Source organism: Empidonax traillii, unplaced genomic scaffold (genome assembly GCF_003031625.1).
Source record: "Empidonax traillii isolate 1590-97213 ecotype Southwest subspecies unplaced genomic scaffold, ASM303162v1 scaffold27:size3997909, whole genome shotgun sequence".
Lineage (NCBI taxonomy): Eukaryota > Metazoa > Chordata > Aves > Passeriformes > Tyrannidae > Empidonax > Empidonax traillii.
Genome location: NW_020955220.1, coordinates 1312636 through 1328903, shown reverse-complemented (window position 1 = coordinate 1328903; position 16268 = coordinate 1312636). Strand labels below are relative to the sequence as shown.

Genomic DNA, 16268 nt, shown 5'->3' with positions numbered 1-16268 from the left:
ACAGCACCGGGTGCCCACAGGTGCGTGCATGGGCTGTGCCTGCCCCTCGACACCCTCTCCTACAGCTGCCAGTGCCAGGAGGGCTACCAGGGCGCCCTCTGCAACCAGCCTGCTGAGCCACCTGACCCCTGCCACCACCAACCCTGTGTCCATGGCCACTGCCACCTCACCCCAGGTGGCCAGCCCACCTGCGAGTGCCACGATGGCTACACCGGAGCCCTCTGTGACCAAGGTAGGTGCTGAGGGTGTGGGTGTCCAGGGAGGGCAGCCCCACACCACGACACCAGGCTAAGCATTGCTGTCCCACTGTCCCGCAGAGCCGGAATGCCGCGGGGAGCCAGTGCGGGACTACCACCAGGTGCAGCGGGGCTATGCCATCTGCCAGACAACACGGCCGGTGGCCTGGGTGGAATGCCGGGGGACCTGCGGCGGCCCTGACGCCGGGTGCTGCACTGGACTGCGGCTCCGGCGCAGGAAATACGCCTTCGAGTGCAGCAACGGTGCAACCTTCGTGGAGGAGGTGGAGAAGCCCAGCAAGTGCGGCTGCAGCCAGTGCCTGTGAGCAGCCACCGGCCCTGCAGAGCTGGGGGGCTGCCAGGGAGACCCCCCAGAGCCAAGGACCTCACTTTGCCCTGTGGGCATGGTGCTGCTCTCTGGGTGTTCCGAACTGCAGCTGCATCCAAGGAGCCCGGCAGAGGGTAGAGCTGGTGCATCTAGAAGGTTGGGAAAGAAAAAGGAAAAAAAAAAAACCGAAAAGGAAAAAAAACGAAAAGAAAAAAAAAAAAAACACAAACAAAGCAAATGTGTAGATAGAGAATTTTTTTAAGAATTGCAGCTACACAGATGTGTGGATACAGCATGGGCACCCTGCCCACCTGCCCCTGTCCTCTCCCTGCGGCACTCTGCCTCCCTGCCAGCACAGCCCTGCAGCCATGGAGGGCAGTGCCTGCATCCCCTGCGTGTTCCCTCCCTGGCAGCCCTGTCCCTTGCATCCAGCCCAGCAATCCGAGGGCTTTTCCAACACCTGGAACTGGAGGAAAGGGGCCTAATATGGCAGAACGGTGTGAACCATGGCAAACTGTGACTCGCAGAGAGCTGCATGGTGTAGGCAGCATCCTGCAGTCCTGGTGAGCCTTCCTTTCCTCCAGCAGCCCTGGTCTCCCTGCTAAGGACCTGCTGTTGCCCTGACAGCAGCTGCAGCAAGCAGTTCCCTGGTGTGGTGACCAGGGTGCTGGAGCCCAGAGTGCCCCAAATAATGTCACAAGCTCCATGGCCACAGCCTGACCATCTGATGGCACTCCTGGTCTGTGCATGCCAGCTGGGCTCAGCAGGGCACAGGGCGTGCACGGGTCCAGCCCGCTCTGGTCACGTCTGGGCCACACTGGTGGAGCAGGACCAGGCACACTGAGTGGGGGACAGGCAGCAGTGTGCAAATGTTACTGGGGAGGGAAGGTGTTCCCAGTGCCAACCTGCTCTGTGCCATGGGGACCAGCACTGTACCATTCATGTGGAGAAGGCCCCAAATATCCCTGGCCCAGCCAGAGGGTTCTGCTCAGAGGTGGGAGCCATATGAGGCACCACAGGAGTCCCTTTCTTCCAGGCTCTGCCCTGGGGGAGTGGGCCTGCAGCTGGGCAAAGGTGCCCCATGTTCCACTGACCCAGCCAGCAGGAGCAGGAGGCTGCTGGGACAACCAGAGTACAGGTTTGTTACATTCATCACCGGTGCCTCAACTTTGTGGGTGCCAGGGCCAGTTGAAGAGACTGATGTCCAAGCCTGCAAACCTAGAGCCAACACCACTGCCAGGGCAGGACCCACCAGCTCTTGGACTCAAGGATCCATGTCTGGACAACACCTCTCCAAAGCCCACAGTGTCAGGGGATATGCTGGGCTGGAGTGGGAGCAGAGGCACACAGGGAACTCATGCTGGGGCACTGCACCCACCCAACATCCACAACAGTGTCACCTGTCTGACTGTGGGGGCCAAGGGTGGTGGGTCCTGACCTGGGACACTGCACGTGGCTGGACAGTGAAACTCCACATCACCCAGATGGACAGACTTATCCCAGGGCTGCAGCCCTGCACCCCTCTGCACCGCTCCAGCATTTTGGCTTCAGGTCCACACTGCCAGCTGCAGCCGGGCTCCGGTTATCTCCATCGGATACACTCGGCTCTATCGGTGCTCTCACCATCCCTCCTCACCACTGGTATCCAGGACGTTCCCACCACCACGGGGATATGTTTCTCCACCAGTGCCCTCTCCATGGGAGCTCCTCTGCCGCACAGAGGAGCCGGGACGCGTCTCATTTTGCCTGTGGCCCGGCTGGGGCTTGGTTGTGTTGTGTTTCTGTTCTTGCTGTACGCTAACCGCTAAAGTATCTCTTTATACAGAATACTTACAGATTCTAATATATATTTGTATTTCATTTTGTTATAGTATTTTTATATGTTTGGGGTCAACAAATGATGTTTTCTTTTTGTTTACAGATGCTACTGGGCAGGAAAATGACGGTGGCTTTGTTTGGCCCGTGGGGTTTGTGTGTGTCACTATTGAAGACGCTGGTTTGTACTAGGCTGGCGAGGGAGGCGCTGGGCATCCTTCCGCTGGCAGAGGCTGTATTGTTTTAGGAGATGTTTGGTATTGTCTATGTTGTCTTCCATGTGAACATGACATTTATTCATTCAGAGGCTTGGCCTCTTCTTTCCTGGAGGGGAGAAGGGGGCAGCTAGTGCCTGGGAGCTGCTGAATGCATGAGGAGGTGGCACAGGCTGGGAAGAGTTGATCCTGCCATGGGGGATGATTTGCTACTCCCAGAACAGCCCTGGCCATTGCTTCTGGCCAGAGTGTCACCCCCATGCAACACCTTGCAAAAGGAGCCACTGCATGAGGCAGTGTGAGAAGCCCAAGGGCCAGTGCCTGCTGTGAGGATGGAATGGCTACAGGCTGTAGGGGAAACTGGGCACATGTAGCTCTCTGGAGACAGGGAGAGGGGCCTTGGTAGCAGTCCCCAGGAACACAGAGAGGTTGCACTGTTGGTGCCACAAACATAATCTGCCGCAGCTCAGGCACTGGTGTGGGAGCGCTGAAATCCCACACGGGCATTTATATCCCCCCTCCAGAGGGAGAGGGTCACACTTGGAGGGTGCCAGCCCACTGCCCCCCACCTTGTGCACTCACCTTTGCCCTTCCCCACTTACCACACCAAACAAATGCTGATATCAAAGAAACGTTTAATAAGCTGCAATAAAATACGGACCTTTAGAAAGCTCATAGGGTGAATATCAACAGTGAGGAAGAAAAGAAAACAAGGTTGTGGGAATCCTTGAGGAGTTCAGATCTAAGTCAGGGACCTTTTATCTGGAACAAGAACACAACTTTTTCCATAGGCTAGGATGAAATAAAAGACAGGAGCACAGAGTTCACAAAATGTCAACATTTAGAGAGTTGATACATATTCAAAGTTCAAATGACCCAGCTCTTATAGCTATACATACTGATTTAAAGCAACTTAATATAATTTTATTTTCTTTTTCTTTTATATATACACTTTCAAAGGTTCGTCAGGTGAGGTATGTAAACATTATTTAATGGAAACTCCTCTCCACATTTCCAACCGAGAATTCACAGCAGACAGTTCATTTTCCCTACTCACGACGCAGTACTTCCTGCTCCCTACAGCAACCGGGAATGCCGTCCCAAGCCACGGCTCTCCCAGGTGCAGTCACCGGCTCCCACTTCCCACTGCTGGTCTGGTCTGTACAGTTCACATTGCTTAGGCTCAAACATACAGTACCGGACAGGAGGAATTTCAGCTCAGTGTCTAAAATTCATATAGAAACAAACAGAGAAACAAAACTCTCCCAGGGAAGCAGACACAGATGAAGGAAAAACATTTGCCATCAGGGTGGAGATAATATGTAAATGCTGAGCATCTTAAGAAAAAAATTACTGTGTTGTTGTTTCCTTTTTTCTTTTTTTTTTCTTTTTCTTTTTACACACCTGTTCCAAGGGTGAAGGAAGCGTGGGGTTGGTGAGGGGTCCTGCAGGGCTGGGACCCAGCAGCACTCCTCACTCCATCCCCCAAAGTCAGAGACCCATCACCATAAAAGCAGCCCTGATCCTGCTGACACTGCCCCACTGCCCCGCACAGACAGCTGTGGTCAGAGTCAGCTACACTTCCAGGCAAAAAAGGGGTTAAGAGAAAAAAAAAACAAAAAAGAAAAATCCGAATCCATTTGGGAAAAAAATAACCAAATGACCTCAAACCTCCTAGAAGAGAATTAAAATTACAGCAAATAAGCAAATGCCCTCCTCGCGCCAGCCCTGGGTTTGTAGCGGTGACAGCGGTGTGCTCCCTTGGGTCACCCGTACCCGCAAAGGCAGCTGCTCGCTGCAGTAATTCACTAGCAGGAGTTTGCTATCAGTAACTGCCTGCCCTACCCCGGCAGTTCTGGGGGGGTTCCTTGGGGGTGACAGCAGCCCCCACCTCCTCCCTCCCTGGGGATGCTTCCTTGGGCATCCCCAGGTAAAGAGATCCCCCCCATGCCATGCTGGACTGAGCCCCTGCCGGGAGCAGGGTTATTCCCACCCAGTCCTGATCCCCGAGAGCCCCTGCCATCAAAGCAGACATTATTACTACAAATCTTATTGCTTGCAGTGCCCCCCGCCCTGGGGAAGGGCCATCCTGGCCAGCCATGGGAGCTCACTGCCTCCCTGGGGACCGTGGCCATCGGCCAGGCCTGACATCATCAAAACGAGATGAAGAGTTAATGCTTCAACTTTGATGTGACATAAAACCAAACGGAACACCACCACCACCCACCCCACCTCATCCCACCCTACCCTGTCCCACCCTGTCCCATCCCCCCCACGCAATAGCCAGCCCTTTGGTTGCGGCACACGGGGCGATACAGCCCCGCCAACCAACACACCAGTCAGAACAAGAACCTGTGGAAAGCCCATGTAATAAATATTTAAAAAACCTATTTACAATATTAGATCTGTGAGCATGAAGTGAGAGAAAAACCTTTTTCCTGTCCCCAAAAATCTTAAAAAGTAGGTTAGCATCCTGCTGCCTAGCACAACACTATCTTACATGGCACCTACACATAATATATATTCACATTTCATTTTAAAATTAGGTACTCTTACAAACAGACTTAGAAAACATTGGCTAGCAATGCAGCCCGTGGGACCGCCTGGCCTCCAGACCCATGTCACAAATGCCGGCCGGCTGCATCCCAGCTCCTTCGGCTGCCCCAAAGCTGCCAACGTGCCCTGAATCAAAACCGCCAGCTGCCCTCCGCCGCCCTTCAGGGAGAGGGTGGAAGTGCTCGTGAAGGAGAGGGCTTGTCCGCGGAGAAGGAGGGAGGGAGGATGGGGACTGTGATTTCTGCTAAGCCTAGGGGTGAGCTTAATACAAACAAGAACTCCTGAGAACATCTTAGAACAGATGGATTCATTTCACAACCACCAAGCTAAAGGATGGGCCAAATGGATACTACGACACACGGGGGAGAATGCACACGACGTGGGGACATCGTAGCCTTGTGGTTTGCTCAAAAGAACTACCGCAACAAGAAAAGCTGCAGAAGTGTTCCCTGGTGGGGGGGAGCCTACCCCTATCTTGCTCCTGGGCTGTCCAGGCGTACAGTCCAAGGATGCAGACCCGAGTACACCCTGGCTGGGGCTCGGCCCTCTTCTCCCAGCACGACTGCTGGTGGTGGGAAGTTGAGAGCCCAACCTGGGCCACCATCCACACCTCCCTGCTGCACCAGGAACTGCCTGTGCCTATGGAAGGCTGGGAATCATAGCTTTCTCAGTCATCTTCTACTGGGAATGCAATTGTCAGGCTAAAAGAATATGAGCTGGAGAGAGAAAATGTTCATCAGTAAGTTTTAAAAACAGGGCACCACTACATCTGATCGTGTCTCTATTTCCTGGGAGGTTACTGGGAACTAGCAGAGCTTTTGGAAACACCAGCATTTCCAGAGGTGCCACGAGAGCAGCTGGGACATGGGATGGGCTGCATCTTTGCTTGTTTGCACGTCAGCAAAAACCAGCATGGGCAGCCCACCAGCCCACTCAGTCCAGCACCACATGGCTCCCCCAGCACAGGAGGGACAGGGATGCAGAGAGCAGCAGTGACAATTTCATCCCACTCTCCCAGCTCATGGACATGATTAGCAACACAGAGGAAAATTTGCTGGAAGCATCAGCACTGGCTGGACGGTTCTTCAGGGAAGGTTTGCTGCAAATGCATCTCACTGATGTGCTGGAAATTGACTACAGAAACTCCACTGCACACAGCAACCACCAGCAAACAGGACCTCACCAGGGACGAGTCAGTGATGAAAATAAACACATGCATGCCTTGGGTATATTGCATGCACCCTGTCAGCAGGGAAACCCATTCCAGGGTTAGCCTTCCTAGACAAGATCCTAACAACTACAGGTAGTAAAGGCCACTCTGGGCTCAAACTGCTCTCACTGCAGCACTCAACCCCCAACATAAGTTTTGACTATGAGCTTGGCAAGCGGAGCTCCTCCTGGAGGTTAATTAAGATAGACAGATCCTGACCATGAGAAGTGGGAAGACTCAGAGCTGCCAATGACAAAGTGAGAGAGGAAAAGATAAGCATGCAAATGAGAGGGGGGGCTGGCAGCAGAGGGATAGTGAGGACATCTGTGAAGGTGCAGAGCTAAGAAAATGCTGCACCTGGTACATGGACTGGGGTGCATGATGGAGACTAGTTTCAAGAAAACCACGAGAAAGTGGCCAGCAAGGACAGCTGAAGTAACTGGAAGAGATCTGCTTTGTGGGATGAAGCACTTGAAATCTAGAGCTGAAGAAACACAGGGAGCTGTAGGGTGGCGCAGGAGACGAGGAGCGCAGTGAGGCTGCGGATCTGAGGATGGCACTGTGGTAGTGCCAGTGGGCAGCTCTGCACAATAGCACATGGAAACGCACTCCGTGTCCATGTGGAATAAGGCAATAAATCGTGTTGCTTATTTTCATCCGTTCATTAAGCTCCTCTGTTGCTCCCTGTGCATCCCTTGCATGGCGTAAGAGCTGCCTTTATGGGGAACAGTCTGCTTTAAAGCAGGGGCTGTGCCTCAGCAACTCACCTTGCCATTGTCTCTCTGCAGGGCAAACAAGAACGAGTAGCGCATGCCATTAATGAGAGCAACAGGTTATATGCATGTGGTATCACCTCTGCTTACTTCTGTGTCACTTGTGCACTGTTCTAGCTGAAACGTGGCTTCATGAAGAGAGGAAATACGGAAGTACATTGACAAGAGAGTAATGAATGCAACATGAGGATGGATTGGGGAAAAAAAAAAAAAGAGAAAAAAATTCAAATTTCTTAGCACTGACAAAAAAAAAAATGGAGCTACCCAGGCAATGCTACCTTGCCAGGCAATCACCTCACAGGCAGACCCTTTAATTTGCTACCAGTTCAATTTTCTAGCAAATTACAGCATTCCTTCTTCCTGCCCCAAAATAAAGCACTCAGAAAAGCAAGTGCAAAGCACAAACACATTAAAAGCAGGTTTTGTAGTGTGCAAGGCCTGACTGCTATTCCTGATGTCAAATGGAGAATGCACACAGGAGAGGCAGAGGACCCAAAGACAGCATCTCCAGGAGCAGTGACAGCACGGAGAGAAGCTTGGCAAGGAGCTGGGGGTTTCCTCAGAGCAGAAAGCCTTAACACTTTTCTAGAGATGACAAAGGCTCCTGGCCCATCTTACCCCTAAGGCATCCTCCTCTGGGGTACCCAAAGGACTGCACAAATCTGTAATTCTGAGAACTTGCACTAATGCAGCAATATTCCCACCTCGAGATGGGCTGCAGAGGTCATGCCCCAAGTGCTTCCTGCAACAGCTCAGCCACAGGCAATGGCTTCACCCTACCATCCCTTGGCAAACCAGCCAGCTCTCCCTAAAAACTACCTGCATGAGTTAAATCCACCACCCAGCGCAGCAGCTGTGGGAGGAAACACTTCTGCCAGCTTCTCACAAACAGCACTATGTAGAGAAGAATCACTCCGGCTTTCCTCAAAACTGTAATAAGGTGGAGTTGTTTGGAGGAAAGGAGGAGGCAGAGGGAGAGCAGTTCTGAGCAAGGTTTATTTGTCCAGCTGGGGAGAGCCCTGCAGAGGCTGTGGTGCCAGGGACTGGCCCTGAGGACAGTAGAGCAGAGGGTCAGGGGGTCTCCTGTGACAAAACCCCAGATCACCTCACCACCTGGGACAGCCCAGCTCAGCACCTCCTGCAAACCCTGTCCCTGCAGATGTTGCTGCTCTGAGTGCTGCTCTGAGTCTTCCGACCCAAGCCAGGTGCCCCTGGGATGGTCCCAGGCAGCAGGCTGGGGCAGTTGTATTTAAAAATGAATTTCTTTGAAAAAAACCCTCAGAATTATTTGCTCTCTCTTCATTTGCTTTCTGAAGACAAGATTAACAACCCAGAGACAAGCACAGAACCCTCTTTTCAGCCCTATCCTGACAAATACCCCACAGTCTCTACCTTTCCTCATCAAAGGGTGCAGAAATTCAGATTTACACCTACAAGACTCAGCCCAGCTCCTATTAGGCTCTTTGCATGGGACAAACCGGATCTAATGTGGGAAAACCAAGGCTTGCCAAACATCTATGGCAACCCCCAGGGATGGACAGAGATGCTGGTTGAAGGTGATCAGAGCCCGGGACAAGCTGCAGGCATTCTGAGTCTCAGACCACATTGCCTGCACACTGCCCAGCATGGCCAAAGCCACCTCACTCCCCTCTGGAGCCCCGCAATTCCCTGCCTTCAGTACAGGAAACCTCCATCCAACCAAGTCAGAACATAGCAATACAAGAGACTACAGACTGAGACTGGAAGTTCAAAGGTGTGGGAGGAATATAGCTTTTCCTTTTAGTATCTCTGCTTCCTTCACACAAGAGGGTCCTGGCCATTCATCTTTGGAGCCAGTGCCTGTCACGGACACTGCCAGGAAGATCAGTGAGCTGATCCCATCACTGCCTCAGCACACACTGAACTGGGACAGAGATGCTCAAGATGCTGCTCCACTCTTGCACTAGTATGACACCTGCCATCTCCCAGCCTTGCCACACTTGAGTCAACTGGTGCTGGCGAAGCTCCAGGGTGCAGGAAGACAGCTGGGAGGCTGGGAAGCATCCCTTCTAGAAAGCCTCTCTCTGCTTCCTTTCTCTAGGGTTTTATCCTAATGAGGTTCCTGCTCCCAGAAGAACAGAAGACAGAGAGCAGGACAGCCTGCATTTACCAACAACTAAAAAATAAGACAAAGAGAGGGGGAAAGCCCTGAGGAGTGCTCAGCACTTCGCTTCAGGAGTGATGATGAAGGATGGGGAAAGGGGGGTTTGCTGCAGAGGAACGGCGTGAGGAGCAGAGGTAAGAGGGGTGCTCAGATGTACATCTGGCCCAGAGGAAGGAGAAGGCCCATGGGACTGCAGAGAGGCTGCCCCGGCCAGGGGTTGGAGGAGGACAATAAGAATGGATGGAGAGGCAAGAGGAAAAGACAATCCGCAAGAAAGATACAGAGCAGTCATTTAACTGCCATCAGTGCCCTCTTGCCTCACACCTCTCCTGAAATGCTTTTAAATCTTTTCTGATGGAATGTTTGACATATTTAATGCATGCAGTAAAAATTAAAGTAATAGATAATTTCATATTAATCTGTACAGGGACTGACAGGCTAGATTTAATCACTTCCTAGCTGTTCAGAGAGTTAACTTATTCTGGCACGATTCAAAGGAAAGGCAAAGGATTTTTTTTTTAAAATCAGCCATTTCACAGTAAGAGAAAAATGTGCCTTAGCACATAAAAATGTGTGCATCAGTGTCAGGGAAAGGGAATACCTGCAAGAGAGCTAGAGGTGTTCTCTGAAGGGCATGCAAATCTCAAACCCCTGGTTTCATCCTCTGTACTAAATGGGTACAATAAAAGATTTAAAGACAGTTATCGATCTTTCACCTCCAGCCCTCAGGCTTTGGGATATGGGGTTCAATGCCAACCATGAAAAGCAATTCCCTTTGCAGCCAATCCCTCTCCAGCCTCTGCTCCCAGGGCAGGCATCTCTTAAATTCATGACCTGCACCAGAGCCTTGTTCTCAGCAGGGACAAGCAGCTGAGCAAGGACCAGCAAGGAGGCTGTTAAAGGTCTGGCAACCTCAGAGCCCACATGGTGCCCTGCCAGGCATTGCTGCTTTGTGTGTGAAGAGGCTGGCATTGGGATTCCTGCAAATGGGCTTTGTGCAGGAATGTGAAAGTGAAGCCGTGGGAATGCAATGGCTGAGCAGGGTCCTTTCCTGAGCACAGACCACACCACTTACTTCCCAGCCACTGATCATCTCTGCCCCACAGAGCCAGCAGAGCCACACGCTCTGTCCACTTCTAACAGGATTTTCTCACAGGAGCCAGGCTTTGTGACCCTGTTCTGTCAGTGCAGACCCCCAGCTGCCTTTTAAATGTGCTGCAGAGTCTTTAGGAGGAGCCCTGCAAAGGTGTCATGCAGGACAGGGTAGAGATTCAGCCACTTTCAGACTCCACAGCCAGACACAAGCAAGGACAAACCTCCCACACCTTGCTAGTAAAAGGATGAAATGTAAATTATGGTAAAAAATAACCTTAAGCCAGTCCCTTATCCCAACCCTATTCCAACTGCAAATCCTGGCTTAGGAGAGCACTAGGCAAGACATGCACAAAAGCACAGGGTGAGGGCGAGGGCTCCCCTCCTGCGGAGCACCAACATCAGAAGGAGCTCAAGCCCTTAAAAAGGGAGAGATTCAACTTTCAGTGAAGAGCTGCAGAAACAGCTTTGCCATCAGAGACCACAGAAATCACCACGAGGGCAGGGAAAAGGGAGAAGGAGGTCTGTCCAAAAGCAGAGCACGGCAGGACCGGTTCATCCCTGAAGCCAGCAAGAAATAAAGACAGATACAGCCCAGCATGCCCGGCTGGCAGCAGTGCATCCAGCAGCATGGTACCCAGAGCCCCCACAGCACCTCCTTGGCCTGAGCAGGCCCACCTCACCCCACAGGCTGTGCAGTGGGAAGCAGGCAGCCATCAGCAGTACACACACCAGTAGCTACTTCACACTCTTATGTGGGTAACAGTCCGGGACACCATCAGCTGCTACCAGCGAACCGACAAAGGACAGACTCGCCTTTCTCTCCCTCAGTGACAGGAAATGGTTTTGGTTTTGCTTTAAATGCCACTAAAAAGACAGACAGAAGGAGGACTCTGAAGGAAAGGGAAATGTTTGTGTGCACCCAAAGCTGATGAAAGTTACTTCATGTGCACGAAGGTGGTTTTCTTTCTGCTACAGTACAAGTGCTTGTGCCTCAAGTATAAAACGCAAGCCTCCAAATCACACAGACGAGCTTCTTATTTTTATTTTTAAAGTGATAAATAAGGCACTGTACTTTTAACAAAAACTGCCTGGTTCCAAGTTTAAAAAAACCCAAGGAACTTTCAAACTGCAGAAACTTCCTTCTGAACAGCAGAGCCAGACAGGCCAACCTCTTCTCTGTCCGAGACACATCTGCTGATGCCTAAAATCACGGGCGTTATCCTTTAACTGCGGATTTTTAAAGGCTTGCTACAGCTTATAAAAGCAGCTTTAGTTAATGCATGGTAAAGGGTTACTACTATACATCAGTTTTGTACATGGCTACCGGTTCTTCGCTATTTCGGGTCCAGTCGCGAGCGTTTGCTGTGCGAACAGTCCACTTTTGCCCTCAGCTTCCTCTTGCCCTGCGACACGTTGTTCTCCTGCATCTTCTTCATGGACCTTGTCAGGGTCTTCCCACTGCTGTGCTTCTTGTTGGACATCTTCTGTGACCGTGTGGAGGACTCCCCCAGGGGCTTCTGCTTCGGGGACTTGGACAGCTCCTCGTGGCTGGGGGGCAGCAGGGTCCGTCGGCTCGTGTTCTCCTTGCCCTTCCGCACGGGGAGCCGCACCTTCTCCAGCTGCCTTTTCGGGACTCTCTTCTCTTTGAAAGACATTTTTCTGGCCAGTTTATTGCTCTTCTCCATGGCAGCCTGCTTTCGGGTGGCGGGAGCTTTTGCGCTGACCTCTGAATGCTTTATTTTACTGGCCTTCTTGGCAGGCAGCTTGTCCTTGGTGGAGGAGTTGGATCGCTCCTGGGTGCTCCCGCTCTCCTTCAGCATCCTCTTCTTCTTGCTGAGCTGGAGGTCGACTTTGGGCAAGGGGTCCTCTTGGGACCTGCTCTTCCCCTTCCGCCCCTTCCCCGTCCCATCCACCGATGGAGATTTAGCAGGAAAGGCGGCTGCTTTGATCTGCAAGGTCAACTTTGGAGACATCAGGGGGTTGATGCACACACTCTTCCGGCTCTGCTTGTTCTCCAGGGACAGATGGTCCCCTGGGCCATCACTCCGCTTCTCTGCCTTCACCATGCGCTGCTGGGCTCTCAGCTTGCCCCGCAGGTTGGAGTACTTGCGTAGGATCCTGGTGCTTGCCTGCGTGGGCAAGCTGAGGGCAGGTTGGGTGCTTTTGTCTTCGCTCAGCTCCTTGGTACCGGCATCGGTGGGAGAGGTCTGGTTGGGAGTGGTAGCTTCCTCAGCCTCTGCTTTATCAACACTCTCACGAATTTTGGCCCAAAGCTTTTGGTTCTTCAGGTTATTTCGAGCTGGGGTAGTGGCAGCAAACTTCTTGAGATGTTTTTTCAAACGTTCAGCTTGCAGTGAGCTGGGGTAGAGACTGGAGGTGGAATATTTCTGCATGGGGACTTTGATGGGGGGGATCTCCCCTGGGAGACGTGTGTTGAGTTTCTTCACAATCACTAGAGACTTGGTTTCAGTTGTCTCCAGAAACCACTGGCATATGTCAGACAGTTTAAAGGCCTTCATAAAGAGCATCTGGACAGGAGAAAGCTTCTGCACTTCCAGTGACCCCCTACTTTTCCGTGTTCTTTTCTTGCTTTTCCAAATCTCTTTCAATTTGTCAGCTTTGTTCTTTACCTTGGGGGTTGGCTGCACCTCCTTCTCCAGCTGAATCCAGCCCTTCTGGATTTTCATGTACTGAGTGTTGAACTCAGCAATGAGCTCCTGGTTCTCCTCTTCGGCACACCACTCCATGAACTTTGGTTTGCTGTCAGCCATGTCTATGTCCTCCAGTGCTGGGCAGTCATTATTCCCTGACCTATGTTCATCCCTCATTTTGGGGATCGCTTGCATAGACTCCTTCCCTGGTGTGCTCTTTTTTGCAGTGTCTGCGGGTGCAGGTGTGGGTGTGTGTCGTAAGTTGTAAAACTGCAGGGCAACCTTTTTATGCTTTGCAGTTTTTGCTGGAGGATGCTTGCTTCCACCTCCGCTGCTGGGACATGGAGGCGAATCGGTCACCAGCTCATAGTTCACCGGCTTGCCCATATCCCTGGCACTGTCAGAGCTCTCCTTGCCCTTTGCACTGGCATTGCCTGGTTTCACATCTAGTTGCTTGGCATCACTTGCAGGAACACTGTACTCTGGAGGGAGGAGAATGTTTTTCTTCTCAGAATTAGCCTGGACGCTGATTTCCTGCATCTCACCTGGTTGACTTTGGCTGCTGTTAGCAGAGGGGTCATCTTTAGAGGGATTTTCTTCCTCTGCAGCAGTCTTTTTCACTAAGATGTTTTTATAGGTTTGTCTGGTAATGACACCATTCTCCTCGCCTGGCTGCTGCTCAGCGATATTCTGTAGAGCCTGGTCAGTGCCTGGCCCCTCGGTGGTTTTGAGCAGCACACTGGGGAAGCAGTCATTTGGGAAGTGTGTGGATGCTGCCTCATCCAGCTCCACTTCTCTCTTGAACCGCTTAGCACCAGGGCTCTTGGAGAGTTTGATCTGAAGGCAAGGAAGCTGCACAGAGCTGGAAGAACCAGAGTCCTCAGCACTGCCCTCGGCAGGTGGCTGGGATTGCTGGCTTCGGAGACATCGGTCCGATGCCACAAGTACTCTCCTGCCTTTCTTTCGCTTCTTGTCTAGACTGTCCTTGGAAGAGACAGATTCTTTCCCCACAGTGTCTGAGCTGTTGGGTTCAGATGGTGTTTCCCCTTCAACAGGCTCTTTTTCACCTGCTGTGCTGCTATTTTTCACTGCCTCTCCTTCCGAGATTTTGGGGAGGGCTGTGCTGACCAGCACAACATCCTCTTGCTCAAGAGAGCCATCATCTGCCATGACCGATGATTCAGCTTCTGGTTTAGCATCGATACTTTTGTCCACATCCACACACTGCAAGGTTTCAGGAGGCTCCAGGGGGCTCTCCCTGTCTGTGGTGGCAGGGGGCTCATCAGGAGCCTGTAAGCCTGGAGAGCATGGGGAGGGCTCTGCCAGACACTGTTCACAGAGCTCCACATCCCCTGAGCCTGGAAGCTGGGCAGGATCCTTGGCACCACTGTGGGCCGAGGGCGCTGTGTCTGTAGCAGCAGAGGGCTGTGAGGGGGACTTTGGCTCTGGGCTGGCAGAGAGGTCTGGACCAGTTTGTATGTCAGAGCCTGGACAACATTCCTCCCCAGTGTGTGCTTGTGAGACCGGAATGGCAGCAAAATCAGCAGCCTGCCTGCTGCCACTGCCATCCCCGGAGGAGCCCAGGCTGCTGCCAGCCTCACAGGTGACAGTGCCGCCCGCTCTCATCCCCACTCCTTCAGCAGGAGGGCAGCCAGGGGACGGTGAGCTGGCCAATCTGTCCTCTTTCTGGGGGCTGGGTGGAGCAGAGAGGGAGAAGAAGGGCATGGCCATGGCAGCTTCCCTTGACCGCAGCGCTCGAGTATCTCGGAGCTGCATGGAGCCCAGCTCAGCCCTCTCTTTTGCTTCTCGGCTGGTTGGTGCCACTTTGGCCAGGAGCCTCAGGGAAACCCTCTTCTCACCTTCCCGTCCTGCCCCTGCAGACCCCCCCACTGAGAGCACCAGGGGTGGCTTTGCACTTACGAGGGTCTCTGTTCGCAGTGCCGGGCTGCTCGCCCTCTCCTCTGCCCGGGAGCTCTTAACCAGCGTGCGGACAGTCGGGAGCTCGCAGCACTCCCCGTTGAAGTAATACCCTCGCGTGCTCTTCCTTGCTGTCCTGCGGGACGACACCGACCGCTGGCTCTCAAAATGGCACTCGGTGATGGGCTGGCTGATGTAGACCACGTCACACTGGTTGTCGTAGTCGTTAATCCTCAACCCCGACGCCTTCTTGCTCTTCCGAGTGGACCTGAGGGAGGCTGCCTTGGTGCGGGGGTGTCCACCGGGGGCCCGGTGGGCGGCTGGTGTGGTGCCAGTGGGCAGCCAGCCCTCTTTGGACTTGTCGAGCGGGCCCTTGTCAGCTGGGTGCAGGTGGCAGCCTGCCTTGCCCCTGGTCATGGCATGCAGGTGGTTTTCTTGCTTTGGTCTCGCATCTTGTTCTTTTGCATCTAAGTCCTGGTGCAAAGATGCTTTCGAGCTGCATTGCAAAGTGTTCTCTTTGTCGGCTCTGCGAGCGGGGGGCACCGCAAAGCCGGGATCCCAGGACTCTTCTGGCAGAGCCCTGAAAGAGCTCTTTTGTGACCCCAGACAGCTGTCTAAGCTGTCCTCGCTGCCATTCACATTTGCCACTTTGACTGAAATATAACCTTCCACAAGAGTCTTACCTGCTAGCTGCTCTTTACTGTCCTCACACTTTCTGACACCGGCTTCTTGCTCGTGTCCAGCAGCTTGCTGCCCTTCCAGGCTTTTTGCAGTATGATGGAAATTCAAAGAGGAAGAGTTCAACGCGCTGAGGTATCCTTGGGTGGAGCTATCCTTTGGACTAGCAGAGCGAAGCCTGGTGACAGGCAGCTCGCAGAAGTCCCTTCTCAAAGCAGAACTGGAGTTCTCTGCTCTGTCCGGAGACTTCAGTTCTGCTGGCTGCTTTGGGGCTTGTCCTGTAACATGCAGGGGGCCATCAGACCCTGACTGTCCTGGGTCCAAAGAAGAAGGGAGCTTTGATTCAGTAAAAGTAGCACCCTTATCCTGATTTTCAGTTTTTTGCTGGCTACAACCAGAGCCACAAGTAGAGACCTCCATGCTCTCAGATTCAGACAACTGCTGGCCGTCAGAGTCTGGTTGTACTTCAGTGTATATGTCGTTAAGCACACGAATGAACTGCTTCTGGTGATGTGTACACAATCTGACCATAAATTTTTCCAGTGGAGACTTCGGCTGATTGTTAGAGTCTATTGCTATTGTCTCTGCTGCGTCCTCACTAGGGAGACAAAGAGAGAAGCAATCAGTAACATGTCCCAGGGAATCAAAGTT

At 52.5% G+C, this 16268-nt stretch overlaps 2 protein-coding genes across 7 annotated transcripts in view; one reads left to right on the top strand and one right to left on the bottom strand.

Moving 5' to 3' along the window:
• Positions 1-2685, top strand: part of SLIT1 (slit guidance ligand 1) — a 61619-nt gene extending 58934 nt beyond the window's left edge. For both annotated transcript variants that reach the window (XM_027908214.1, XM_027908208.1), the window contains 2 exons: positions 21-232; positions 318-2685. In XM_027908214.1, the coding sequence (XP_027764015.1) occupies positions 21-232; positions 318-562 (457 nt within the window). In that variant the 3' untranslated portion in view covers positions 563-2685. The remainder of the gene's footprint in view (positions 1-20; positions 233-317) is intronic.
• Positions 1-16268, bottom strand: part of LCOR (ligand dependent nuclear receptor corepressor) — a 98532-nt gene that overhangs the window by 7159 nt on the left and 75105 nt on the right. For 4 of the 5 annotated variants that reach the window (XM_027908164.1, XM_027908175.1, XM_027908181.1 and 1 more), the window contains one exon: positions 3213-16215. In XM_027908164.1, the coding sequence (XP_027763965.1) occupies positions 11706-16215 (4510 nt within the window). In that variant the 3' untranslated portion in view covers positions 3213-11705. Of the gene's footprint in view, positions 1-3212; positions 16216-16268 lie in introns of those variants that run through there. The other variant, XR_003573949.1, reaches the window with a different exon arrangement.